A 22,192-nucleotide genomic window follows, 5' to 3' on the forward strand; every position below is an offset into this window, starting at 1 on the left:
AGACACAGTAGACGCAGTAGACCGGCATCTGTTGGACAGCCCACTTTTATTTTTGTGGATTTTTTTTTTTCGAGACAGGGTTTCTCTGTAGCTTTGAAGCCTGTCCTGGAACTAGCTCTTGTAGACCAGGCTGGCCTTGAACTCACAAAGATCCGCCTGTCTCTGCCTCTGCTGACTTTAGGACTAGTTGAGGGCAGAGGCTGTGTTATCTGCAGATAACCTGCAGATGCCCAAAGCCTGCTGTTAGCAGGGATGAGACTGTGCACATGCATCAGCTTGCCCTGCCCTTTAAAGACCCCCTGGACCACCATTATCTTCCGGTCTCCAGGAGCACTGCAGTCATGCACACGCATGCACCCCGCCCTCACTCCCTACCAGCCATGTAGACATACATGATTAAATAGTATAATAAAAGAGCTCCGGCCAACTGGCAACGCCTTCACATTTTTATCATCTCTAGTTGGATACTTTTTAAACAACAAGATGGACACACAGTAGGTACATCAGTGAGGACACAGGAAAAGTGTCACCATCACCTACAAACCCTCACCCTTCTAAGAATTTCTGCGCACACTTTGCCAAATTACTTCTACTTCTGGAAGCCAGACTTAAACATCCAGGAATTGGTAGAGTGCTTGACGAGCATCCAAGAAGCCTGGGTGTGGTGGTGCAAGACAGCACAACACGAAGTGTGGAGGCAGGAGGATTAAGGTCATAGGAGCTCAGCTACCAGACAAGGAAGGAAGGAGGAAAAAACGGAGGGAGGGAGAAGAAGGCCCAGGAGTTGCCTTCAGTTCTGTTTGGCGGAAACCACCTGTCCAAACAAAAAGCCTAAGAAGTAAGTTATTGCAAGCCATCTGGCTGCAGAGAAGCTCTTGCCGCTAAAGCAGAACACTACACGTGGCGAACAGAAAAAAGCTGTGGGTGTGGGGGTGTGGGGAGGGCGAGTCCCCTAGCCTGGTCGTGAAGCTGCCCCTCTTGCTCCCACGGGCAGTGGTGGGCAGCGGTGTCCTAACCTCCTCCATCCCCACATACCTTCCCCCCCCCCCATACACACACGCACATGCACACACGCACACAAGAGCAGGCGTGGGAGAGGAGGCTCGGTGGCGTCCTGGCGTTGCCGGGGTGACGGAGGTCCCCCCCCCTTGGCGAGGCGGAGGCGGTCCCTGGGGCGGGGCGGGGCGGGGCTGGGCTGCCAGGAAGCGGGGGACCTGCGGAGCAGCAGCTAGAGGGATTGAACACCGGGAGCTCGTCCTTTGGTAAGTGTTGGCATAGGTGGGGACGCGGGGCGAGCGGCGGTCTCCCGGGTCTGGCGGGACTGGTAGAAGTTGCGGGATTGCGGAGCTGCGCGGTGGCGGACGTAGCAGTGTTTGCCCAGGCTAATCCGGCAGAGCGCCTTTGTCCTCCAGTTCCGCAACCTCTGGGCTGTTTAAACTTTAAAGAGCGGCGCTTGCGCTGTGCGGCGGCGGAAAACTTGGCTTTGCAAGTTGAATCCTGTTTTGCTGCTCGCTTCTGCCTGAAAAGTGGAGGGAAATGACTGTCCAAGGCTCTGGGTACAGGTCTGAGGGAGCTGGGCTCAACCACAAACAAGGGTCAGACCTGGGCAGGCGGCTGCCTTCAGCCTGCAAACCTGTTGCTGCCCGGCCGTGTTTTAGCCCCAAATAGCTTTTCTCCATAGAGCGATAAATGCTACTAATCGTTTCAGAACAGGCTTCCTGTTGTCTATCAAAACTAGCACTAGTTAAAGTTAGAAACTTCAAGTTTAATTGGTCTTTAAGGTCGACCAGAGGCGGCCTTTTCAGAGCTCTGTCCTTACTCCAGAGGCAAGCTGTGAAAGTCCCCATGGCCCTGCTGAGAGTTGCCCTGGTGCACATACAGGGTCTAATGACCATCTCCAGCTTAGGGATGAGTGGTGAGGGGTGGGAAGCCAGCTGGGGGGGGGGCAAGTGTACCGATCCCCTCGCCTTTTGTTTGATTCTTTTTCTCCCTGCCCCCTTCCTTCTAGGGAGGAGGTGAGTTACTTCTTGTAGGTTATTAAATGGTTGACAAGGAATATGGGTAGATTCTCCTGATAGCTAGTTTGGAGAGTGGCCTCCAGTAGAGTACCTGGTGACAGGTTGTACAGGCTTTGGATTCCACCAGCCGACTCAGCCTTCGGTTCCCTGAGAGCAGACCTTAGGCAGGTCCGGCCCACGTTCTGCTGCGTTCTTGCGTTTGGAAGTAGTAAGATAAAGTGTCCACAGTGTCTGACAATCAACACACGTGACTGATAGCACCAACCGGAAATCACCGTAAAGAGAAAACAAGCGGCGAGTGATTTCACGCAAATGAATCTAAGGATCTAGAAGGCTCTGTGTACATTAGGATGGGACAGAAAAGAGAAGCGAGACGAGGCCAAGAATCAGGATTGATGATATTCACATTTTTTAATTTTTTTCATTCATTCTTCTCTCGTACCACACATCCCTACTGCAGCTTCCCTTCCCTCTGCTCAGCCACCCCCCCACACACCTCCTCTGTCCCCCAGATCCACTACCCCAGAAAAGAGCAGGCCTACCAGGGGCATCAACCAAATATTCACAAGACACAGTAAGACGAGGCACAAACCCTCGAATCAAAGCAGGGTGAGGTAAGAGGTGACCACAAATTCCTAAATCTCATAGAGGGTAACTTAACCCCAGCTTCTAAAGAGGCTAAGGTAGGAGAGTCTGAGGTTTAAGGCCAGCCTGGAGAATGTGGAATACATCTTGGAGAAAGAAAATGCTGGGTCCAGTCATGCTTTGATGTAACCCAGTACTCGAGGGGTCTGAGGCAGGAAGAATGTGAAGTCGGGGCTAGCCTGGGATCACTGCTTTAAAGCTCTTGGATAAGATAAGACTCCCTTGAGAAGGCGACGCCTTGTGCTGGAAAGTTTTGACACAAGCTAAAGTCTTCTGAGAGGAGGGAACCTCAATGGCTCTAAAACTGATTCTCAACCTGTGGGCCATGAATATCAGATATTTACATTATGATTCATAACAGTAGCAAAATTGCAGTTACGAAGTAGCAACAAAAATAATTTTATGGTCAGGGGTCACCACAACATGAGGAACTGTATAAAGGGTTGCAGCATTAGGAGGGTTGGGAACCACTACATTGTAGGTCAGGCTGTACCCAAGCCTGTAGGGCATTTTCTTATTTAGTTATCAATGTGGGACGGCCAGTCCTTCGTGGGTGGTGCCACCCCTGGGCTGATGTTCCTGGGTTCTGTAAGAAAGTGGGCTGAGCAAGCCCCCAGGAGCAAGCCAGTAAGAAGCACCCTCCATGACCACCGCATCAGCTCCTGCCTCCAGGTTCCTGCTCTGTTTGAGTTCTTTTTATTTTATTTTTTATTTTATTATTATTATTTGGTTTTTCAAGACAGGGTTTCTCTGTAGCTTCGGAGGCTGTCCTGGAACTAGCTCTTGTAGACCAGACTGGCCTCGAACTCACAGAGATCCACCTGCCTCTGCCTTCTGAGTGCTGGGATTAAAGGCGTGCGCCACCACCGCCCGACCCTCATTTCCTTCGATGTTGAGCAATGCTGTGGAATTGTAAAGCCAAGTAAACCCTTTCCTCTCCAGCTTGCTTTTTGTTCATGGTGTTCCATCGCAGCAATAGAAACTTTCCCTAAGCATCTACCTCTCTCTCCCCTAAGGCCTGCGCTTAAGTCTCTGTTAAAACTGTCGGAGGCTGATAAAATGGCTTAGCAGGCAAAGGCACTTGCCACCAAGCCGGAAGACCTGGGATTATATTATGGAAGAGGAAGTCTGCCCTGCAGGTTGTTGTCTGACCTCCACGGGGCCGTGGCGCGTGCCTACTGGCCTCTTTACAGACATAAATACATGTAAAACACCTTTATTAGTAGATTCCACCTTTACATTAAACAAGCCCTTACTGAGATTGTGAATCTGACAGCCTTGAAACCGAATGTCGTGTTAAAGATTTCCTGGTCCCTGAGCATGCTGAGGGGAGTGTGTGAGACAACCCAGACTGAGCTTCTCATTGACTAGGAAGAAGAGAGCTGCTCTCCAGCCCTCTTACCCTCAGGGACACGGCAGGTTGTGACTGGCCTTTCCTCACAGCCACTGTTGGTACTCTTTGAACTGCCTTAGGCAAAGCTAAAGGAGATGTCCAGCGGATGGGCCACCACCTTCTCCGCTACCAGCCGCCTTCCACCCAGGCTAGAGAGAGCCTCGGGGTGAGGCCAGTAGCCAGCTTTTCTGGCACGGTTTTATTTGTTTCATTGGAAGTTAATTCAGTTTCTCTATAGTGCCATTGTCTAAAAGATAAGGAAAGGTTACCTAAAGGAGGGAGCCCCCACCCCCAGTTTTGAGCTGTGACAAGAACGAAGCCCCTCCGTGGTTGTCTCGGAGCAGCGGTGGTGGTCTGGGAATTACCTGGTTCCTGTGGTAGAACAGGGCCAAGGGCAGTTACCCTGAAGGAATTTTGGGAGAGTGGAGACTGAGGTAAATGCCTGTTGATTCTTAAGCGTCGATATAAAATTTACCCTGTTACTAAGGCCGACTGCCGGTCCCTCCTCGGATTCTGGTTCCGTAAGCCTCGGGACTGAGAACCAACAGTCTGCATCCTAACACTAAGACCTGGAATTAACAGTGAGAAAACCCAATTAGCACTTACTGGAGAAGGAAATGCCCTTCTGGACTCCAGGGAAGTAGTGAGGCCTGGTCAAACTCCAAGCGGGATAGGCCGGAGTGCTCAAGGGCTAAAGAGTCACTTCCCTGCTCACTCTCACTCTCTGCCAGGTGGTAGTGCTTTTGTTTTGGTGACCTGAAGTTGGGACAGTCAGATGCCAGGGGAGACGGTCTAAGCACAAAGGGAAATCACCCATTCTGCCTTGAGGACCCGTGCTGAAAGATGTCTCCCGTTCTCTCTTTGTTCATAACTCTCGCCCTCCCTTTAATCTGTTAATCAGACAAAAACTGATCACTGGGTCCACTCTCTGCAGAGACCATTGACTACATGGACCTCGTTTAACTTCGTCAACAGCTGGGCCGGGTGGCCCACACTTGTAGCTGAGCTAGGAGGAACAGTGTGTTGAGCCCACGAGTGTGAGGCGTCCAGGCACAACAAAGACTGTCTCAGTCAAAATAAAGCAAGGTTGTGCTCCGTTTATACTTGCCACCTCTCAAATGCTCAGTAGCGGTGGTGGCTAGTGACAACCCATGGCGCTGTACACCTTGGACAACTGGCTCCCCGGGACTAGCACGGCAGGAGCAGCCACAGGAGTCCACAGAGTTTCTGCTCCGCCCTGACTTGGAGTCAAGTGCTTGAATTCTTTTTTAGCTCTGGATCATCATACGTGATTCCCAATGTCAATTCAAAATTCAAGATACTAGTCCTTAAACCTTACCAGACTCAGAGCTAAGCTTACATATGTAGCATCACTTGCTAATGGGGAAACTGAGGCTCAGAAAAGATGGGGCCAGGATTTGGATCCGAATCCTTCCTTTCTCTCTTCCTCCAGAAACATAGCCCAGGTTGGCCTCAAACTTGCTATGTAGCACAGGGAGTTCCGTCACACAACGCTCATCAGAGCAGGGAAAGATGCTACAAAGGTCGTTCAGAGGGTGGTGAAGTTTGACCGGTAGAGAATGTGGGGCTCCCTTAGCGGTGTTTTCAGTGGAGAGAGGAAGACAAAAGAAGACGAAAATTTGAGGCTTTGCAAGCCTTGCTCTCTTCGGGAGAAGTGTATCCCATGTACTGGTGACATTAACCGCAGGCTGGATTCAGTTCTCCTATGTGACTCAGCTCTTGTTCTCTTTGCAAAAGCATTTTTTTTTTTTTTTTTTTTTTGTGGACGACAAAGCAACTGTGCATTTGCTGTGCACTCTGTGACCACAGAATTGTTTAACTCAAGGCAGATGTGTTTGGGCGTTTTCTTCATTTCTATTTATGGTTTGTTGTTTGGTTTTTACTCTTTTTGCTCTTTTCGGGGGGCTGCCACCTAGCTCCCAAATAAATCACACAGAGGTTTATTCTTGGTCATAAATGCCCAGCCTTTGCTTGACTTAAATTATCCCGTCTAGCTTTTGCCTCTGGGCTTATTCCCGTTCTATTACTTCTGTAAATCTTACTCTTACTCCGGGGATTGCTTTGTAGCTGGATTGCTGCCCCCCCCCATGTCCTCCTCCTTCTTTGGTCACTTCTTCCTTCTCCCAGATTTCTCCTTCTGTATATTCTCTCTGCCCACCAGCCCCGCCTGTCCTTTCTCCTGCTCCCTTGTTGGCCATTCAGCTCTTTATTAAACCATCAGGTGTTCTAGACAGGCACCGAATCACAGCTTCACAGAGTTAAACAAATGCAGCGTAAACAGAAGCAACACACCTTCTGTAGTCTCCCCCCCCCTCCCCCAACAGTAGTGTGTTGCTGGAGCAGGTTTACTGTTAGGGTAGCTCCTCTTCATCCCCAGGAGTCTTAGATTAGAGATCAGAGGGGCGGAGAAATGTTCACTGAGCTTTAGTTAAAAGTAAAACAAGCAAGGCATTTTCGGTGCACACTGTTAATCCCAGCCCTCAGGCAAAGACAGGTGATCTCTGTTAGAGCCTAGCCAGGTTTGCATAGAGTTCCTAGCCAGCCAGGGCTACATAATGAAATCTTGTCACAATAAAATTAACAAACATCGACTTTGTTTTCCTAATAGGTGACAGTAAAACATGACAGAGACAGATGGCTTCTACAGAAGGTAAGGGTGTGCTCTTGTCTAATAAAAGCCTTGTTCTTTCTTGGTCCCGACCATCTTACAGAAGGGAAAGTTAAGAATTCAGTTGTTATGCTTAGCGCTCTTTTTAGCCTTGGGGAACTGATGTGTAGGCAAGATTAGAGCAGTGGTCTCAGCCTGTGGATCCCTTTGGGGGTCAAATCACCCTTTCACAGGAATCGCCACCGGGAAAAACACAGATACTTACCTTATGATTTATAACAGTAACAAAATTTCAGTTACGAGGTAGCAATGAACAGTTTTATGGCTGGGCGTCACCACAACGTGGGGAACTTTATTGAAGGGTGGCAGTGTTAGGAAGGTTGAGAATCACTGGGATAGAGGCTACATCTTGTCGCCAAAGGACCTGGAGTGCTGTTCAAATGATGTCCTCTTTGGTAAGGTGTGTCTTTGCTACTAGAGCTTGGCCCTGGGCCTGGCTGTTGTCCTATGTCACTGGATCCTGGAGAAGCAGGAGGAAGCATCGGGGGGCTGAAGATGGGCCACCGTGTTGTTAACCAACAATTAGCTTTCTTCACTGATACTGTCCCCCAGTGCCCAGTCCTGCAGAAGCAGCAGGCTCCCATCCGCACACTGACTTTGGACTGAGCGGGCTCGTGAGTTAACATGAGCTGTTTGTGTTTTACTCTTTGTTAGCAGGGAAGTGTTTGACCCAGCAGAACAGTACAAGATGGACCACAAGAGGAGAGGGATCGCCCTCATCTTCAATCATGAGAGGTTCTTCTGGCATTTGACCCTCCCGGACAGGCGGGGCACCAGTGCAGACAGGGACAACCTGACACGAAGGTGGTTTTCTCTGCCGTGATGACACACTTAAGTGACAGCTAATCATGATTTAGCCCTGATGACAAAGAGCCTCACTTAGACCCAGCATGTGCTTAGCAGGCATGAGGCCCCCGGGTCCAATCCCTAGTACACAAACAGGAACCGCTCCCCCTCACCCCAAATAAACTGAGCCCCCTTGAAAACGTGCCTGAGCGGCCTTCCTCGCCCTATTCTGTTGATTTCCCCTAGGTTTTTCCTTGTCACTAACAGATGTGCAGTAGATGGTGACAGTTGTCACTGAATTGGCTCTTGGCATTGTTGAGCCCTTTCAGAAGGAGGTTGGTCAAGAGGAATTCCCATTGTCAGTTTTCATCTGTCATAAAATAGGCACGGGATTCCTCAGAACGTAACGAGATGGCCTGGAAATGCCCACTAGCTAATGCTCAGTTTATTGTGTCTGCAGGTTTTCCGAGCTAGGATTTGAAGTGAAATGCTTTAACGACCTCAAAGCACAAGAACTCCTGCTCAAAATTCACGAGGGTAGGTAGTCTTGCTATTTAAGATCTCTGGTGGGGTTGAGTACTTTGTTATCTTTAAAGACCTGTACAAGTGATTCACTATGCAGCAAAAAACAAAAACAAAAACTGTTCCTAATTTCCAGAAGGCTATTGGTATTGATTCTGTTTCTGTTTTTACACTCCCCATTGGACCCAGAGATCTGGCCAAGTATTATGTCTCCAAAGATTATATCAGCATGCTTCTGGTTATATATTTATGAATTGTTATTATTACTCCAGAGTTGAAGGAAGTGACTTGTTTGATGGTGACTATCTAAAATGCACAATCCCCAGATGCTGGGTCTTGCTCAGCAGGCTTACTTGGTCTCGCCCTAGTTGCTCATTGCTTCCTGGCGCTGATTATTTCCTTGTGTCTTTCTACTGTTGCAGCACTGTGTGTCGGGATTCTAATTATAATGCAACTTCGAGTCCCTGCTCCCTTCTGTGAGCTTTCAAATCAGTTGCTAATGGCCTATTATGGCTATTTGCATAACCACTTTGCTCTTTCTCCAGCACTTTCCTTTAATTAAATAATTGTAACTGGTTGCTTACTAGGTTTTTTTGCTTTGCTCAAAAGCTTTGGAGGACAGGGGGTCTTAATGCTCCCTGAAGCTCTTGAGAGCTCTCTCGGCGTGGCTGTCTGAGGTGTGGCCACAAGGGTAGCTGTTGAGTTGTCGTTTCTGGATCTTTTCAGTCTACTGTTGGAAAGTCTGCTCATTCAAAGAAACTTTTTAACCTATTGCCAAAGTCACATTGGTCTTTTAAGGAGAAGTTGTTAAATTACCACATAGCCACTGGATAAAGCAGGTTTCCTGGTGACGTTCATACTCCTGGAACATGCGTTTTGACCACGTTCCTTCTTCCCTTTCTGTCCCCTCATCTCCTCTCCTTCCAGCCGTCTGTCTTCTATTTTCGTGTAATATGAGGACTGACAGGCGAGAGGACAGTGTGAGACCTAATACTGTACTTTCAGGGATCATTGAGAGACTGTGAAGCCTCTCTTTCTGGTCTCCAGTTCTGTGCGTTTTCCTGCAGATGGCGTATTTTCTTCTTTATGGCTGAATAAAACTCTATTGTGCCCATGTACCACGTTTTCTGTTTGTTAAGAGCTGAGGGACAGCTAAGCTGATGTCATAGTTTGTTTGTTGAGAGTCATGCCACAGCAAACATGAATGAGGAGGCCTCTGTCACGTGCTGACCCGGGTCCCCTTGGGTGTGTTCCCAGGAGTGGTACCGCTGGCAGCTGTTTGTTCTGAGGAAGTTCCATATTGATTTCCATGATGGCTGCACTGGCTTGCACTCTGACCAGCTGAGTACAAGGGCTCCTTTCTCCCCAGCCCAGCTTCCCCACCTCTCCAGCCCACTTCTCATCCTAATGGGAGCCATTCTGACTGAGGTAGAATGATCTGTAGGCATTTTTTTGGTTTGCACTTCTGATGGCTCAGGCTGAGGAACATTCTGTCATCCAGCTGCTGGCAATTGGTACTTCGTATTTTGAGAAGCATCGCTCTGTTTCATTTATCAATCCCTGACTGGATTATTTGGTTTTCTAGAAGGTTTTTCCTTCATTGTGTATATAGTCTAGATACTATATAAACAATCCTTTCAGATGGGTAGCCAGCAAAGATTTCCTCCCATTCTATAGGCTGTATCCTCACTCTGGCAATTGCTTCTTTTGCTGCAAAGTTCATTTAATTTCATATGATCCCATTTGTTAATTCTTGGAAGTTCTTCCTGTGCTGTTGGAGTCCTTTTCAGAAGGTCTCTGCCTATGCCTGTCTCTTCTCTTCATTCATTGTTTAGCGTGTGTGTGCATGTGTACACGTGTGTGCACAAGCGAGCATGTACACTTGTCACAGCACTCATGTGGATGTCAGAGGATGGCTTTTGGGAAGCGGTTTTCTTCTTCTACCATGTGGATTCTGGGATTTCCTCAGACTTGGCCACAAGCACTTTCACCTGTGAACTATCTCATTGTTCTGTTTGTGCCTGTATCTTGGATTGTTTTTTAGCAGTGTCGGGTCTTAAAGTTACTTCTCCTTGTGGATGTACGGTTTCCCAAGCACAGTTTGTCAAAGAGAATGTCTTTTGTCTTTTCAAGGAAACGCTTTGCTTTTCCTTCGTGTGGAGTTGCTGTTAGGTCTATAGCCCAATATAGCCTGGGTGGGGTTGCCTTGTGTTCTTGCTGCTCCTGGTTTCTTCACGCCTCCTGGCTGGAGAAGAGGTTCAACTTTGTCATCATCTTTTTCTGTATCTCTCAAGTCATGATGTACTTCTTTGATTCTGTTTGCATAATGAACCATTGTTATAATTCTTCAGTTAAGCTGACTTGGTCATGGTGTATGTTTCTTCTAATGTGCTGTTGAATTCCTCTTGCAAGCATTTTACTGAGAATTTCTGTACCCATGGTCCTTAGGGATGTTGGTCTGTGATGTTTTAGTTGTATCTTTAAGTAACTTCCTCCCCATTTTTTTTCTAAATTATTTTTCTGTACTTAAGCAAAGCTAATATTTTTTTAAAAAATTGTTTATATTTTATTTATTTATTTTGGGCTTTTCAAGACAGGGTTTCTCTGTGTCACAGCCCTAGATGTCCTAAACTGACTTTATAGACCAGCTGGCCTCAAACTCGCCGAGGTCCTCCTGCCTCTGCCTCCAAGTACTGAGATTAAAGGCATGCACCATCAAACTGGCTGAAAAGCTAATATTTTTAGTGAAATATTATGTGAAATTGCTTTAAACTTTAAAATTGGTTTTTAAGTCAGCCATGACAGGACACATACCTGTAATCCCAGCACCAGGAGGCTGAGGGTGAAGGATGACTGGATATTTAAGGCAAGCCTTCATGGGCAAGAGTGTCAGGCCCTGTCTCAAGCAACTAGCATTTAGAAAAAGAAAGAGTTTAGGGCCAGCTTTGTTACAAAATGAGATCCAGTGTTAAGAAAAAAGAAAAAGCCGGGCGGTGGTGGCGCACGCCTTTAATCCCAGCACTCGGGAGGCAGAGGCAGGTGGATCTCTGTGAGTTCGAGACCAGCCTGGTCTACAAGAGCTAGTTCCAGGACAGGCTCCAAAACCACAGAGAAACCCTGTCTCGAAAAACCAAAAAAAAAGAAAGTAGGTCTTTCTCCTACTGTTTTGTAAAGTGTATTATTTTTTTAGCACCAATAACTTGAAGTTCTATATGTGGATAACATACTTGTGTTTTCACCTCTGCATGCATTTTCGGGGACACCTGTAGTATCCACCTCAAGTCATGTAGATGCCGATTGCTTCCTGTGTGTCTTCCTGAGCCACGGTGAAGGCAACCACATTTATGCCTATGATGCCAAAATTGAAATTCAGACATTGACTGGCTTGTTCAAAGGAGACAAGTGTCAGAGCCTGGTTGGAAAACCCAAGATATTTATCATTCAGGTAAGACTGATCATATCATTATTTCAATCATAAAATTCAGTTGATTATAACGGTTAAAATATCAATTTCTAAAATAAGTTTCTCCAATAATTGGAAAGCTCCTTTTTTTTTTTTTTTTTTTGGATTTTCGAGACAGGGTTTCTCTGTAGCTTTTTGGTTCCTGTTCTGGAACTAGCTCTTGTAGACCAGGCTGGCCTCGAACTCACAGAGATCCACCTGCCTCTGCCTCCCGAGTGCTGGGATTAAAGGCGTGCGCCACCACCACCCGGCTGGAAAGGCCTTTTTTGAATCCTGGCCTAATCGTTATATTTTGAGCTGTTAACATTTGTTATAGGAGCGTTTTGAGCCAGGAGGTGGTGGCACACACCTTTAGTCCTAGCGCTTGAAAGGCAGAGGCAGGTGGATTTCTGAGTTTGTGGCCAGCCTGGTCTACAGAGTGAGTTGGGGCAGCCAGAGCTACTCAGAGAAACCCTGTCTTGAAAAACCAAAACAAAGAAACAAACAAAAAAATCTAATTTAGCCAGATGGTGGCGCACACCTTTAATCTCATCACTTGGGAGGCAGAGGCAAGCAGATCTTTGTGAGTTCGACGCCAGCCTGGTCTGTAGAGCAAGTTCCAGAAAGGTCAGAGCTACATATGAGACCCTGTCTTAAAACCAAACAAACAAAGTGTTTTGGTTAACATTTGATGTGACAGATAATCAGCAGTGTGTCTCTGTGACTGGGCTGGGTGTGGAGGATGAGCTATTGAAGGGAAGATCTGATTACACAGGACTGTGCATGGCAGCCTAGGCTCAGGTCTGTGGGATCCGGAGTGCATGCAAGCCAGTGGAAGTGAGGTAGGAATTGGCAGGCCAGTCCTCCCCTGCATCATCCCTTTTACACTTTCCCAAGCTCACTTTCAAGCTGCCAAATAGTTCCAGAAATTAAAAGCAAATGTGTGGAGCATGAGAAATATTATTTGGTATTGGAATATGAATTTCAGGGTGGAGCATAGTTTAGCCTGTAACACTGAAGAGTAGAATTTAGCTCAGTGACAGACCATTTGCCTAACAAACACGAGGCCCTCAAACCAGAAAATAAAAGAATTTAATGCTAGCTTTGACGTGGAATTAATAGTTATAAATTAACGGAGGCTAGAGAGAGAGACAGGGTGCGCGCAGGCTCAGGGCTGGACTCGGGGGTGGAGGGAGGTTCATTGGTTAGTGGCACCTCCTGCTGTTCTTGCAGAGCATCTGAGTTCTGGTCCCTGCTCCAGGGGACCAGACACCCTCTTCTGAACCTTGGGGGCACCTGCACTCACATATGAACATTCACATAGAAACTTAATTGCTTGTTTGTTTGTTAAAGACAGGGTTTCTTTATGTAGTCCTGGCCGTCCCGGAACTTGCTCTGTAGACCAGGCTGGCCTCGAACTCACGGAGACCCAGCTGCCTCTGCCTCCCGAGTGCTGGGATTAAAGACCAGTGCCACCACCTTAGGTACTTACTTTTTAGCCATTGAAAAATACAGTGGGAATAGAAGGTGAAGGCATGTGGATAGACAGATGTCTTTTTGAGTCAGGCAATGCTATTTCAACTATTGACAAATTATGACCAAAACTAGACAGAGAAAATGGCATTTGGAAGTTATCACCTGATTGAATAAAACATTAAGGTAAGGTTGACAGTTTTTAAAAAGAAGCATTTCTTGGTGTTTATTGGGGTGGGGCGGGATTATAAACATCGTCTAAAAGCAAACATTACCAGGGAAGCAGCTGTGTTAGCTTTAATCTCTCAGAGCCTGATTGCATTGTGTTTGAATTGCTTACGTGGTTTCTATTACTAAGGCAGGGAGGGGTATGCTGGCTTACATAGTCTCACAGCACATCAAGCATTGGGAACAAAGCAGCAGACAGATAATAAAAGTGTGCTTTCCTCTGTAGGCCTGTCGGGGCAACCAGCACGACGTACCGGTGGTTCCTCTGGACGTGGTGGACCATCAGACAGGCATGCAGGAAAACACAACCCAAGTGGACGCGGCCTCCGTGTACACGCTGCCCGCGGGGGCAGACTTCCTCATGTGTTACTCCGTCGCAGAAGGTGAGTGAGCAGAGTGCTGCCTAGAAACCTGTTCACTCTTGGCTCAAGTTTATGTCACCTCTGAGTTGGATTGGGTCTTTCAAGGTTAAATCACCACATTCTATTAAAAAGCCACAGACATGGTCATGTTGAAGAAATCCTTTCTAAGAAATGAAATGTAAAATACCGTATGGAATAACAATAACCTTCCTGTATAATTGTGTTATAATATAATAACATCAGCCACAGAGCTGTATAATTGTACTACTATTAGCAGCTTGCTGTCATTTGGTGATAGAATAGCAGTGTCTTTCTGGTCATATTTGTGGAAAGCCTTGCTGAAAAAAACATATTGCTAATTTCTTTGTTTTTGAACTGAATGGTTTTGTTTAATCGCTGGCCTTGCAAGATCACTGGCTATTGTCTTGTTCTAGTTTTCTTTTTTAGAGAGTGGAGGAAATGTAATTAATCCTATGTATGTAAAACCATAGAATTAATATGTTTTCCTACATGAGACAAAGCAATGGATAGAACCATGACCACATGATGAGCGCAGACCTTATTCTTTTCCAAGGACCTCCAAGAGCTTTCATTTCTGTAACTGTATTCATCGTAACAGTGTTTCTTGGTCACCTTGAAGCAAAAGCCATAAAGCACCTCCCCCATCTTCTTTTAGGGTATTACTCTCACCGAGAGACGGTGAACGGCTCCTGGTACATCCAGGATCTGTGTGAGATGCTGGAGAGGTATGGCAGTTCCTTGGAGTTCACGGAGCTGCTCACGCTGGTGAACAGAAAGGTCTCTCAGCGCCGTGTGGACTTCTGCAAAGACCCGGGTGCAATTGGCAAGAAGCAGGTCCCCTGCTTTGCCTCAATGCTGACCAAAAAGCTGCATTTCTGTCCCAAGCCTAGTAAGTAGCTGTGGTCATTGGTCTTGTCTACACGTATTTTAATCTTACACAACCGTCAGTCGGATGAAGCCTTTGGCGCATCAGTGTAAAATGCCATGGAAAGTGGTGTTTCGTGTTTGTTCGTTTTTTTTAATCGTGTTGGAGATGATGAAAGGGCTAAGAGAAATCCTCAGGAAATTACTCTGCAGAAATGTCTACTATCATTTATTACATTTGTAGTAAACTGCAAAGTTACCCAAAATACCAACCGGTGTGCCTTACATTTATACGTTTGTTTTTTAATGTTTTTCAAGATTTTTGAAACTCAGAATGAGGTTGTCTCCGTTTAGTGAAATATCTAAAACTCATAGCTTATGTAATTTATAGTGACCTATTTGACTTGGTCATGTATCTGTTTATTTTCTTATTTACCTATAATTAAGGTATTTTGTGTATGAATTTAATTCCCATTTTGGAAAAAAAAATAAATGAGCCTTGAAGAATTATGGATATAATGACTCATGCTTGTAATTACAGACCCAGAAAACTTAGGCTGGAGGATTGTTTAGACTACAAAGCAGCTTGAGCCACAGAGTGATGTAGACGGAGGCTGTTTGTTCATTTCCCGTCTGCCCAGACCCAAAATAATCACACAGAGAGAAACTGTATTAATTAAAACACTGCTTGGCCTATTAGCTTATGCATATTTCTAGCTAGCCCTTACATCTTAAATTTACCCATTTCTATTATTTTGTATTTTACCATGAGGGGCGTGGTTTACCAACAAGGTTCCAGGGTGGGCGTCTGTCTCCTCGTGGCTACATAGCATCTCTCGGACTCTGCCTTCTTTTTGCCTCTATCTCTGCTTGGAATTCCCACCTTGCTCTGTTCTGCCCTGTCATAGGCCCAAACAGCTTCTTTATTAACCAATGGTAATAAAACGTATTAACGGCATACAGAGGGGAATCCCACATCACCGTGAGATCCTGTCTCAAGAAATAAAACCAAGTTCAAATTAACAAGGTGATTCCAGATGAACCTAAGAACCAAAGTGAATGAATGCCAAGACGCCAATCATTTTACCTCCACATGGGGCCAGCAGGGGAGGACTTTGGGTACCAAGGCCTTGCCAGGGCACACAGGCCTTCTGAAACCTCAGTCCTCACAGATCCACAAACCAAGAATCTCACGTGAGAACGGCAAAGAGTTACTCTGCTCCTCTGAAGTTTAACAGCCAAACAACATCTGAAGCTGTCAAATGGAAATGAACACGACCTTGAAAATGTCCAGTTGGTAAGTTACAAAAGCGTGTGGCCCTGGGTTGTTTAAAAACGTGGGACTAATTCTTCTTCTTGAGCTCCTCTCCTGGCAGTCGCAAATGGAGGGCGTGGCGCACCGTCTCCAGGGATTCTGTGGCCTGTGGTGAGGAAGAAAAAAATAACAAACAAACAACTTGTGGTCAGAGAAAACAAGAAATACAGCATTTCTGCTTGAGGAATTGTAGAAATTCAACCTCTCTTGAGGACAAGAAAACATTTAAATCACTGAGGTAAAGGCCTTGTTTGAAAGGCCTTTTTTGATGTATTTTATGTGTTTGCTCAGTTGTTTTGTTGAGACGGTCTCACTGTGTACCTCTGGATGTGTAGACCAGGTTGGCCTCGACTCACAGTGATCTGCCTGCCTCCCCAGTGCTGGGATGCATCAAAGGTGTATCTATTCTGCCCAGCCTTATGAATCCTTTCTTAGAAGATGAGTTCATGGCTTCATTTGACCTCATGACGCTCTGGAAAGAAACCACCGGGTAATCCTTTTGTCGGAGTTTTGTTTTTTCAGTTCACATATGTTTTTGTTATTTTGTTTTGTTTTGGTTTTGGATTTTGAGTCAGGTTTCCTCTGTATAACACTCCTGGCTGTCCTGGAACTCACCCTTGTAGACCAGGCCAGCCTTAAACTCACAGAGATCCACTTGCTTCTGCCTCCCAAGTGCTGGGATTAAGGGTGTGCGCCACCACTTCCCAGCCAGTTCATACACTTTTTTTAAATATTTATGTATTTATGTATTTATGTATGTATGTATGTATGTATGTATTTATTTATTTATTATGTATACAATACTCTGTCTGTGTGTATGCTTGCAGGCCAGAAGAGGGCACCAGACCTCATTACAGATGGTTGTGAGCCACCATGTGGTTGCTGGGAATTGAACTCAAGACCTTTGGAAGAGCAGGCAATGCTCTTAACCTCTGAGCCATCTCTCCAGCCCTCATACACTTTTTAAAAAGACAAAAATTCCCATCCCGGGGCTGAGGGTGTAGCACAGTGGAAAAGCGCTTGCCTTGCATATACTGAGGCCCAAGGTTCAATCCCCACTACTGTCACATATCAAAGTTATTAGGGGAAAAAAAAGCTTTTAAGAGCTTTTTGTCTGGAGAGATGTCTTAGCAGTTGAGAGTATTGACTGCTCTTCCAGAGGTCCTGAGTTCAATTCCTAGCAATCACATGCTTGTAATGAGATCTGGCACCCTCTTCTGGCTGGCAGGCATACATGCAGACAGAAGACTCCCATCCCAACCTCTTGCTAAACAATACATAAGAATCTCAGCTCAGCATTTGCCAACATGTGAAAAATGAGCCAACAGTTACATGCATTCCCCCGTCTCCAAAACAAAACCAGCTCGGAGAAGTACTTGGAATAAAATACCTCAGCGAGGTCCTCCTTTAGCTTGTTGTATTGCTCCACATCAAAACACTGTTGCTGCGATTTCTTGTGGAAGAACTGAAGAAACTGCCTGCTCCGAAGGGATGAGTAGGTGTAGTTCTAAAGGAGAGAGGAGAGCGCGTAGTTCAAGTGAAGATACTAACTCAGTGACAGCAAGGCCAAGTGGGGAGAAGAATGGTCACGGGGCAAACAGCCCACAGAAGTAGGGCATTGCCGCCGGAGTTGAGTAGCTGCCCCTCCTACAAGCAGGCAGACTGGGAAGAGAAAATGTACACGTTATGAAAGAAGAAAAGCGGGAAGATTGGGCAAAGCAACCTTGGGACAAGCTAGTTACTGGATATCGCTGACTTTGGTAGTGCAAGTTCAATGTCCTTGGTTAGCGAGGGCACAGAGAACATGAATGCAGCGTTCATCCCGATGGAGGAGGAGTTCATGTGTTCACACTAATTCTGTAGGAATTAAAATTTTTATTTTATATCCATCCATCCATCCATCCATCCATCCATCCATCCATCCATCCAACCTTGTTAAAAAAAAATTACTAGCTTCAGAAACCTCAGCACATGAAAGGATTTTATCGATTGCTGCTTGTGCAGGCTAGTTCTATGTCAGTTTGACACAAGCTACATTCATCGGAGGGGAGGAAGCCTCAGTTGAGATAATAGATAGGCTGTGGGCAAGCCTGTAGGGCGTTTTCTCAATCAGTGATTGGGAGGGTCAGGTTCAGTTGTGGGCAGTGCCACCCCTGGTTTGCTGGTCCTGGGTGCTTTAAGAAAGTTGGTGGTCCTAGGTGCTATAAGAAAACAGGCTGAGCAAGCCATGAGGAGCAAGCCAGTAAGCAGCACCCCTCAGTGGTCTCTGCGCCAGCTCCTGCCTCCAGGTTCCTGCCCAGTTTGAGTTCCTGCGATGGCTTTCCTCAGTGGACCGGGATTCAGGATAGGTAAGCCAAATCAACCTTTTCCTCCCCCGAGATACTTTTGGTCATGGTGTTTCATCGCAGCAGTAGAAACCCTAGCCAAGACACTGCTTGGCTTGGAGGAGAGATTCTTCAGACAAATGTTCTGACTTCCCTTACTACTCACCTGTCGGGTTATGATGAAGTATGCAAAAAAGACCATGGAATTTGCAAACGTAAGGAAGAAGGTGACTGGTTCCATGATATCCCAGGAGTACACCCACCACGTAAGCCAGGCCAGTGCCCCTCCCTGAACAGAGAGCAGGGCTAAACCGGCCCACAGGAGTCCGCTGGTTTTGGCTTCTGACCGAGCTTCTATTCCAGCTTTGACCTGGAAGAAAGGAAAACCATGCATTCGGTTTCCAGGTTTGCCTGCTTAAGGGGCAAACAGAAGCAACAAGAAACATTTGAGCCAGTGCACATTTTCATTAATATGAATGGGTCCGGTGTGTAGAACGAGGAGATTTATGAAGGGTGTGCAACTGCTCACTTCTAAGTCAGTTCATTAATCATTCTGTTTAACTGTAAAGGTAAAATCTACCCAAACATAGTTAGCCAGGCATAGTGTCACGCTCTTTTAATCCCAGCATTCAGGAGGCAGAGGCAGGAGGATCTCTGTAAGTTAAAGCTCAGCCGGAAAAAAAGGGGCCAAGGGAGGGACAAACAAAAATCCCCTAAACACAATTATGCTTACAATTAGAAGCCTAAAAGTCCGGTTCCAAAACCACAGCCTGTTTTCCTTGATCCTCACTTCTGGGAATTCATCTGCAGACACAGTTTGTGTACATCTGGTTCTCTAGTGGCTCCCCCTGTTCTGTTTCCTGTCCTAGAGCAGGGTCTCGCTATACAGATGGAGCCCTCTCTTGCCTGGAGCGTGCTATGCAGACCAGGCTGGTTTTGAATTCATAGTACGCTGCCTTCCTCTGCCTCCCAAGAGCCAGATTTAAAGACAGCCACTACCATACCCAGCATATCAATTTCTTGAAAAACAAAATGTATGTAAATAATCCAGAAAAAAAGGAGAACAAAGAAAAATGTTTCTCTCCCATTCTTTCAATACCCTTGGAAATAATGACCTCATTTCTAGAAACTGTGTATTCATATACAAACATTAGTTACCCATTTTTATAAGCGGAATTATAGCTTAAAGAATGCAAGTTTTCCTCTTAGCCTAGCCACCAAAAAATAAGTAATTTTTTCTCCATGATTTGGAGAAAAGAAATAAGCACAGCCAATACGAGGAAGCCATTACTAACTCTCCACCCCCGGTTCTTAGGCAGACTGGGACCTGTGATGTAGCAAATGCTCTCCCACATCCCATTTCCCAGCCTGCTCGTCAGGCTCACGGCTGATGCTGATGCTGAGAAAGCAGAGGACGTCTGCTCTGGCGTCAGATTATCAAGCTCCTTTACTGGTGGATGCTATCAGCTCTAGAGTCAGATCCTCAGGCTCCGTCACTGATGGATGCTCAGCTCACAGGCCATTTTCCAGAATGAAGGAGAAAGTGAGCCCACACAAACTGCCCAGATGCCCCTGTGACTGACTCCCGGCACTCGCTAGCGAGAGGCATGGCTTACACACACACACACACACACACACACACACACACACACACACACACACACCTGCTCCAGGGGCTGCAGCTGTTCCTTCAGGTGGTCGATCCTTGCCATCAGGTGGCGCTCTCTTCTCTTCTGAAATTCCTCCAAGTGTAGGACTGTAAACAGTCTGTGAACCAGAGATTTCATGTTTTCCATCTCAATAGTATGCTCGGCACTTGATTTTTCTGAGAAAAGGTAAAAGAGACATAGGCATTTAATACATGGTTCTCCGCCAGGTGAGTCTCGGCCAGTGGTTCTAAACCTGTGGGTCGTGATCCCTTGGTGCAGGTGGGGGGTGGGTCAAATGACTCTTTCGTGAGCCACCATGTTGGTGCTGAGAACTCAGCTTGGGTCTTCTGCCAGGGCAGCAAGCCATCTCAACTGCTGGACCCTCTCTCCAACCCCAAAGTGATAGTGTCTTACAGGGAGAATAAAGAAACAGTGGCGGGACAAGATAGGGACAGAGAGAAAAGTAGAAATTTACAAAATGTGGAAAGATGCATTAATATGACTGCATGGGGTTTGTTGACCACACTGTTAGGGAATAGCAACAAACTTGTTGCCTCTTTCTGGAAGGAGGCCATGGTCCAAGACAGAACAGAATGCCTACTGGGCTTTCAGAGAATAGGGTAGCACCAAATTCCTGTGTTAACTGCCAACCCAAATTGGTGGAGTATTTCTGCACCTCCTAACAGAACCCATGTACGTCTGAGACAATGTACTCATTACATGGTTGTTGGTTTTCTGATGTGTCTTCCATGTAGAGTTCATTTTCGTGGCCTGAACTTTTCAATTCACATCTGCCAATGATTAGGAATGACTTGAAATGATTTTTTTAAACTCTAAATTTGTAATCGAATAAATTCTTCCTTAATTAATCCAGTATGATTCTTTCATTCGTTTCCATCCAATTGTGTACACTGTGCCCTTCCCTGTTCATTCGGTCTGTGTAACATGGGTTTCCTAGCATGCAGTAACACTGAGAACAGTGTTAGATTGGGGCTCACTGGACCAGGAGCTCAATCCTGACATAGCATCTGCCCCAACAGACTTCCCACAAGCTGGAAGGAGCTGGGGACCTAGCCTTGGCCCTTTGCGGGCCAAACATTCATGTTGGGATTTGGAAGGAGAGACATAGGTTACATCACAAGCTTTGGAACTATTTTCTCAATTGAGGCTCCTTCTTCTCAGATGACCCTATTTTCTGTCAAGTTGACAAAACTCAACTAGTGTACTATGAAGGAAAACTGATTAATGTCATAAAGCCTCTAATCTAATGGTCCTCAACTTTGGGGGTCCAGTGACCCTTTCACAGGGGTTGCCTGTGAAAACATAGATATTTACATTATGATTCATAACAGTAGCAAATTACAGTTATGAAGTAGCAATGATAATCTTATGATTATGGGTCACCACCGCATGAGGAACTGCATTAAAGGGTCATGGACACGGTGAGCAGCATTCAAGAATACAGAGTGAACAGAGAGATGGAAAGGCTAAGAGACAACCACAGGAACTCTAGAAATATTATCCACCTCACCCCAGAGTGACTCCCATCAGTGACTAGACACTGGGAAAGCAAGAATCTGTGAGCTTGAAGATCCACCTAAAGAAACCTCCAAAGCTGAAAAAGAGAAAGGAGAGAGGGAAGACTAAGAGAATACCTAACTGTGTGACAACCCCAAAAGGCATGACGTCTCCATGCTGGGAACGCCATACGGGAAGAAAGGGACAGAAGCAATATGTGGAGAGGTGGTAAGAGAAACATCAGAAGCAAATTGCTAATGTTGACAGTGTTTCAGATTGGGTATCTCTCACCCACAATGCTTGGGACCAGATACTTATTTCAGATTTTACATATGTTCCAGATTTTGGAATCTTTGTGGGATGGGATGGGGATGGTACTCAGGTAAAAACAACATTCACATTTCATATATACCCTTTATACATAGACTGAAGGTGATTTTATCATATGTATAACATGTACATATATTATGCTAAATAAACACTCTGTCCCCTGGTATATCCCCCCCTGGTATATCTCCATGCATCTGCATTCTGACTACAACCCATCACGAGGACTCCAGTGTGGAATTGAAAAGTTTCAGATTTCTGATTTTCCGTTTAGGATGGTTCAGCGTATGGTTTGAAATTAAAAGCAAACTGTTTAAAGGGTTAAGACTTCTAGTTTCAGAGCTGGCATGTGAGCCTCTTAAAGCAAACCAAAAAGGCAGCAGACGGAAAGTCAGCTGCTCTCCTAAGAGCTGCGAGTGTCGAGCTCAGTCTGCGGCCATACCACCTTGATGGTTTCCAGTTTGGTCTGATCTTGGAAGCTAAGCAGGGTCAGTCCTGGTTAGTAATTGACTGGGAGACTGAGGTCGCAGGGAAAACCATGGCTCCCAGTGCTGAGGAGAGGGGTTAAGAAGCGCAGCTTACCTGCACTGTGCTAGAAAACTTGTTGGAGGCATCT

General features: G+C 46.1%; 2 protein-coding genes across 6 annotated transcripts in view; one reads left to right on the forward strand and one right to left on the reverse strand.

Moving 5' to 3' along the window:
* The first annotated feature begins 1,198 nt into the window (after nt 1–1,198).
* On the forward strand, nt 1,199–14,953 carry Casp6 (caspase 6). Of its 2 annotated transcripts, none has more exons than XM_005357276.1 (7): nt 1,199–1,262; nt 6,686–6,727; nt 7,400–7,549; nt 7,992–8,068; nt 11,323–11,498; nt 13,423–13,579; nt 14,235–14,953. In XM_005357276.1, the coding sequence occupies exons 2-7, from the start codon at nt 6,699–6,701 to the stop codon at nt 14,474–14,476; spliced, it is 831 nt and encodes a 276-aa protein (XP_005357333.1). In that variant the 5' UTR covers nt 1,199–1,262; nt 6,686–6,698; the 3' UTR covers nt 14,477–14,953. The 2 variants fall into 2 exon arrangements, with proteins under 2 accessions (XP_005357333.1, XP_013205410.1); XM_013349956.1 differs by having other exon boundaries at nt 7,403–7,549.
* Nucleotides 14,954–15,395: 442 nt separating this feature from the next.
* Mcub (mitochondrial calcium uniporter dominant negative beta subunit) overlaps nt 15,396–22,192 on the reverse strand; it is a 40,039-nt gene continuing 33,242 nt past the window's right edge. For 3 of the 4 annotated variants that reach the window (XM_026784111.1, XM_026784110.1, XM_026784112.1), the window contains exons 5-8: nt 19,747–19,907; nt 18,249–18,452; nt 17,149–17,265; nt 16,087–16,230 (exon numbers count right to left, since the gene is read on the reverse strand). In XM_026784111.1, coding sequence (XP_026639912.1) covers nt 16,111–16,230; nt 17,149–17,265; nt 18,249–18,452; nt 19,747–19,907 — 602 coding nt within the window. In that variant the 3' untranslated portion in view covers nt 16,087–16,110. Of the gene's footprint in view, nt 15,865–16,086; nt 16,231–17,148; nt 17,266–18,248; nt 18,453–19,746; nt 19,908–22,192 lie in introns of those variants that run through there. The other variant, XM_005357275.3, reaches the window with a different exon arrangement.

The sequence above is a fragment of the Microtus ochrogaster genome, chromosome 21 (genome assembly GCF_000317375.1).
Source record: "Microtus ochrogaster isolate Prairie Vole_2 chromosome 21, MicOch1.0, whole genome shotgun sequence".
Lineage (NCBI taxonomy): Eukaryota > Metazoa > Chordata > Mammalia > Rodentia > Cricetidae > Microtus > Microtus ochrogaster.

Bases quoted from the DNA above. Each gene is read 5' to 3' on its own strand.
- Casp6 (XM_005357276.1), top strand. From the start codon at position 6,699: ATGACAGAGACAGATGGCTTCTACAGAAG. The intron at 8,069-11,322 runs GTAGGTAGTCTT...GGACACCTGTAG, and splicing joins CCTGCTCAAAATTCACGAGG to TATCCACCTCAAGTCATGTA. The intron at 13,580-14,234 runs GTGAGTGAGCAG...ATCTTCTTTTAG, and splicing joins GTGTTACTCCGTCGCAGAAG to GGTATTACTCTCACCGAGAG.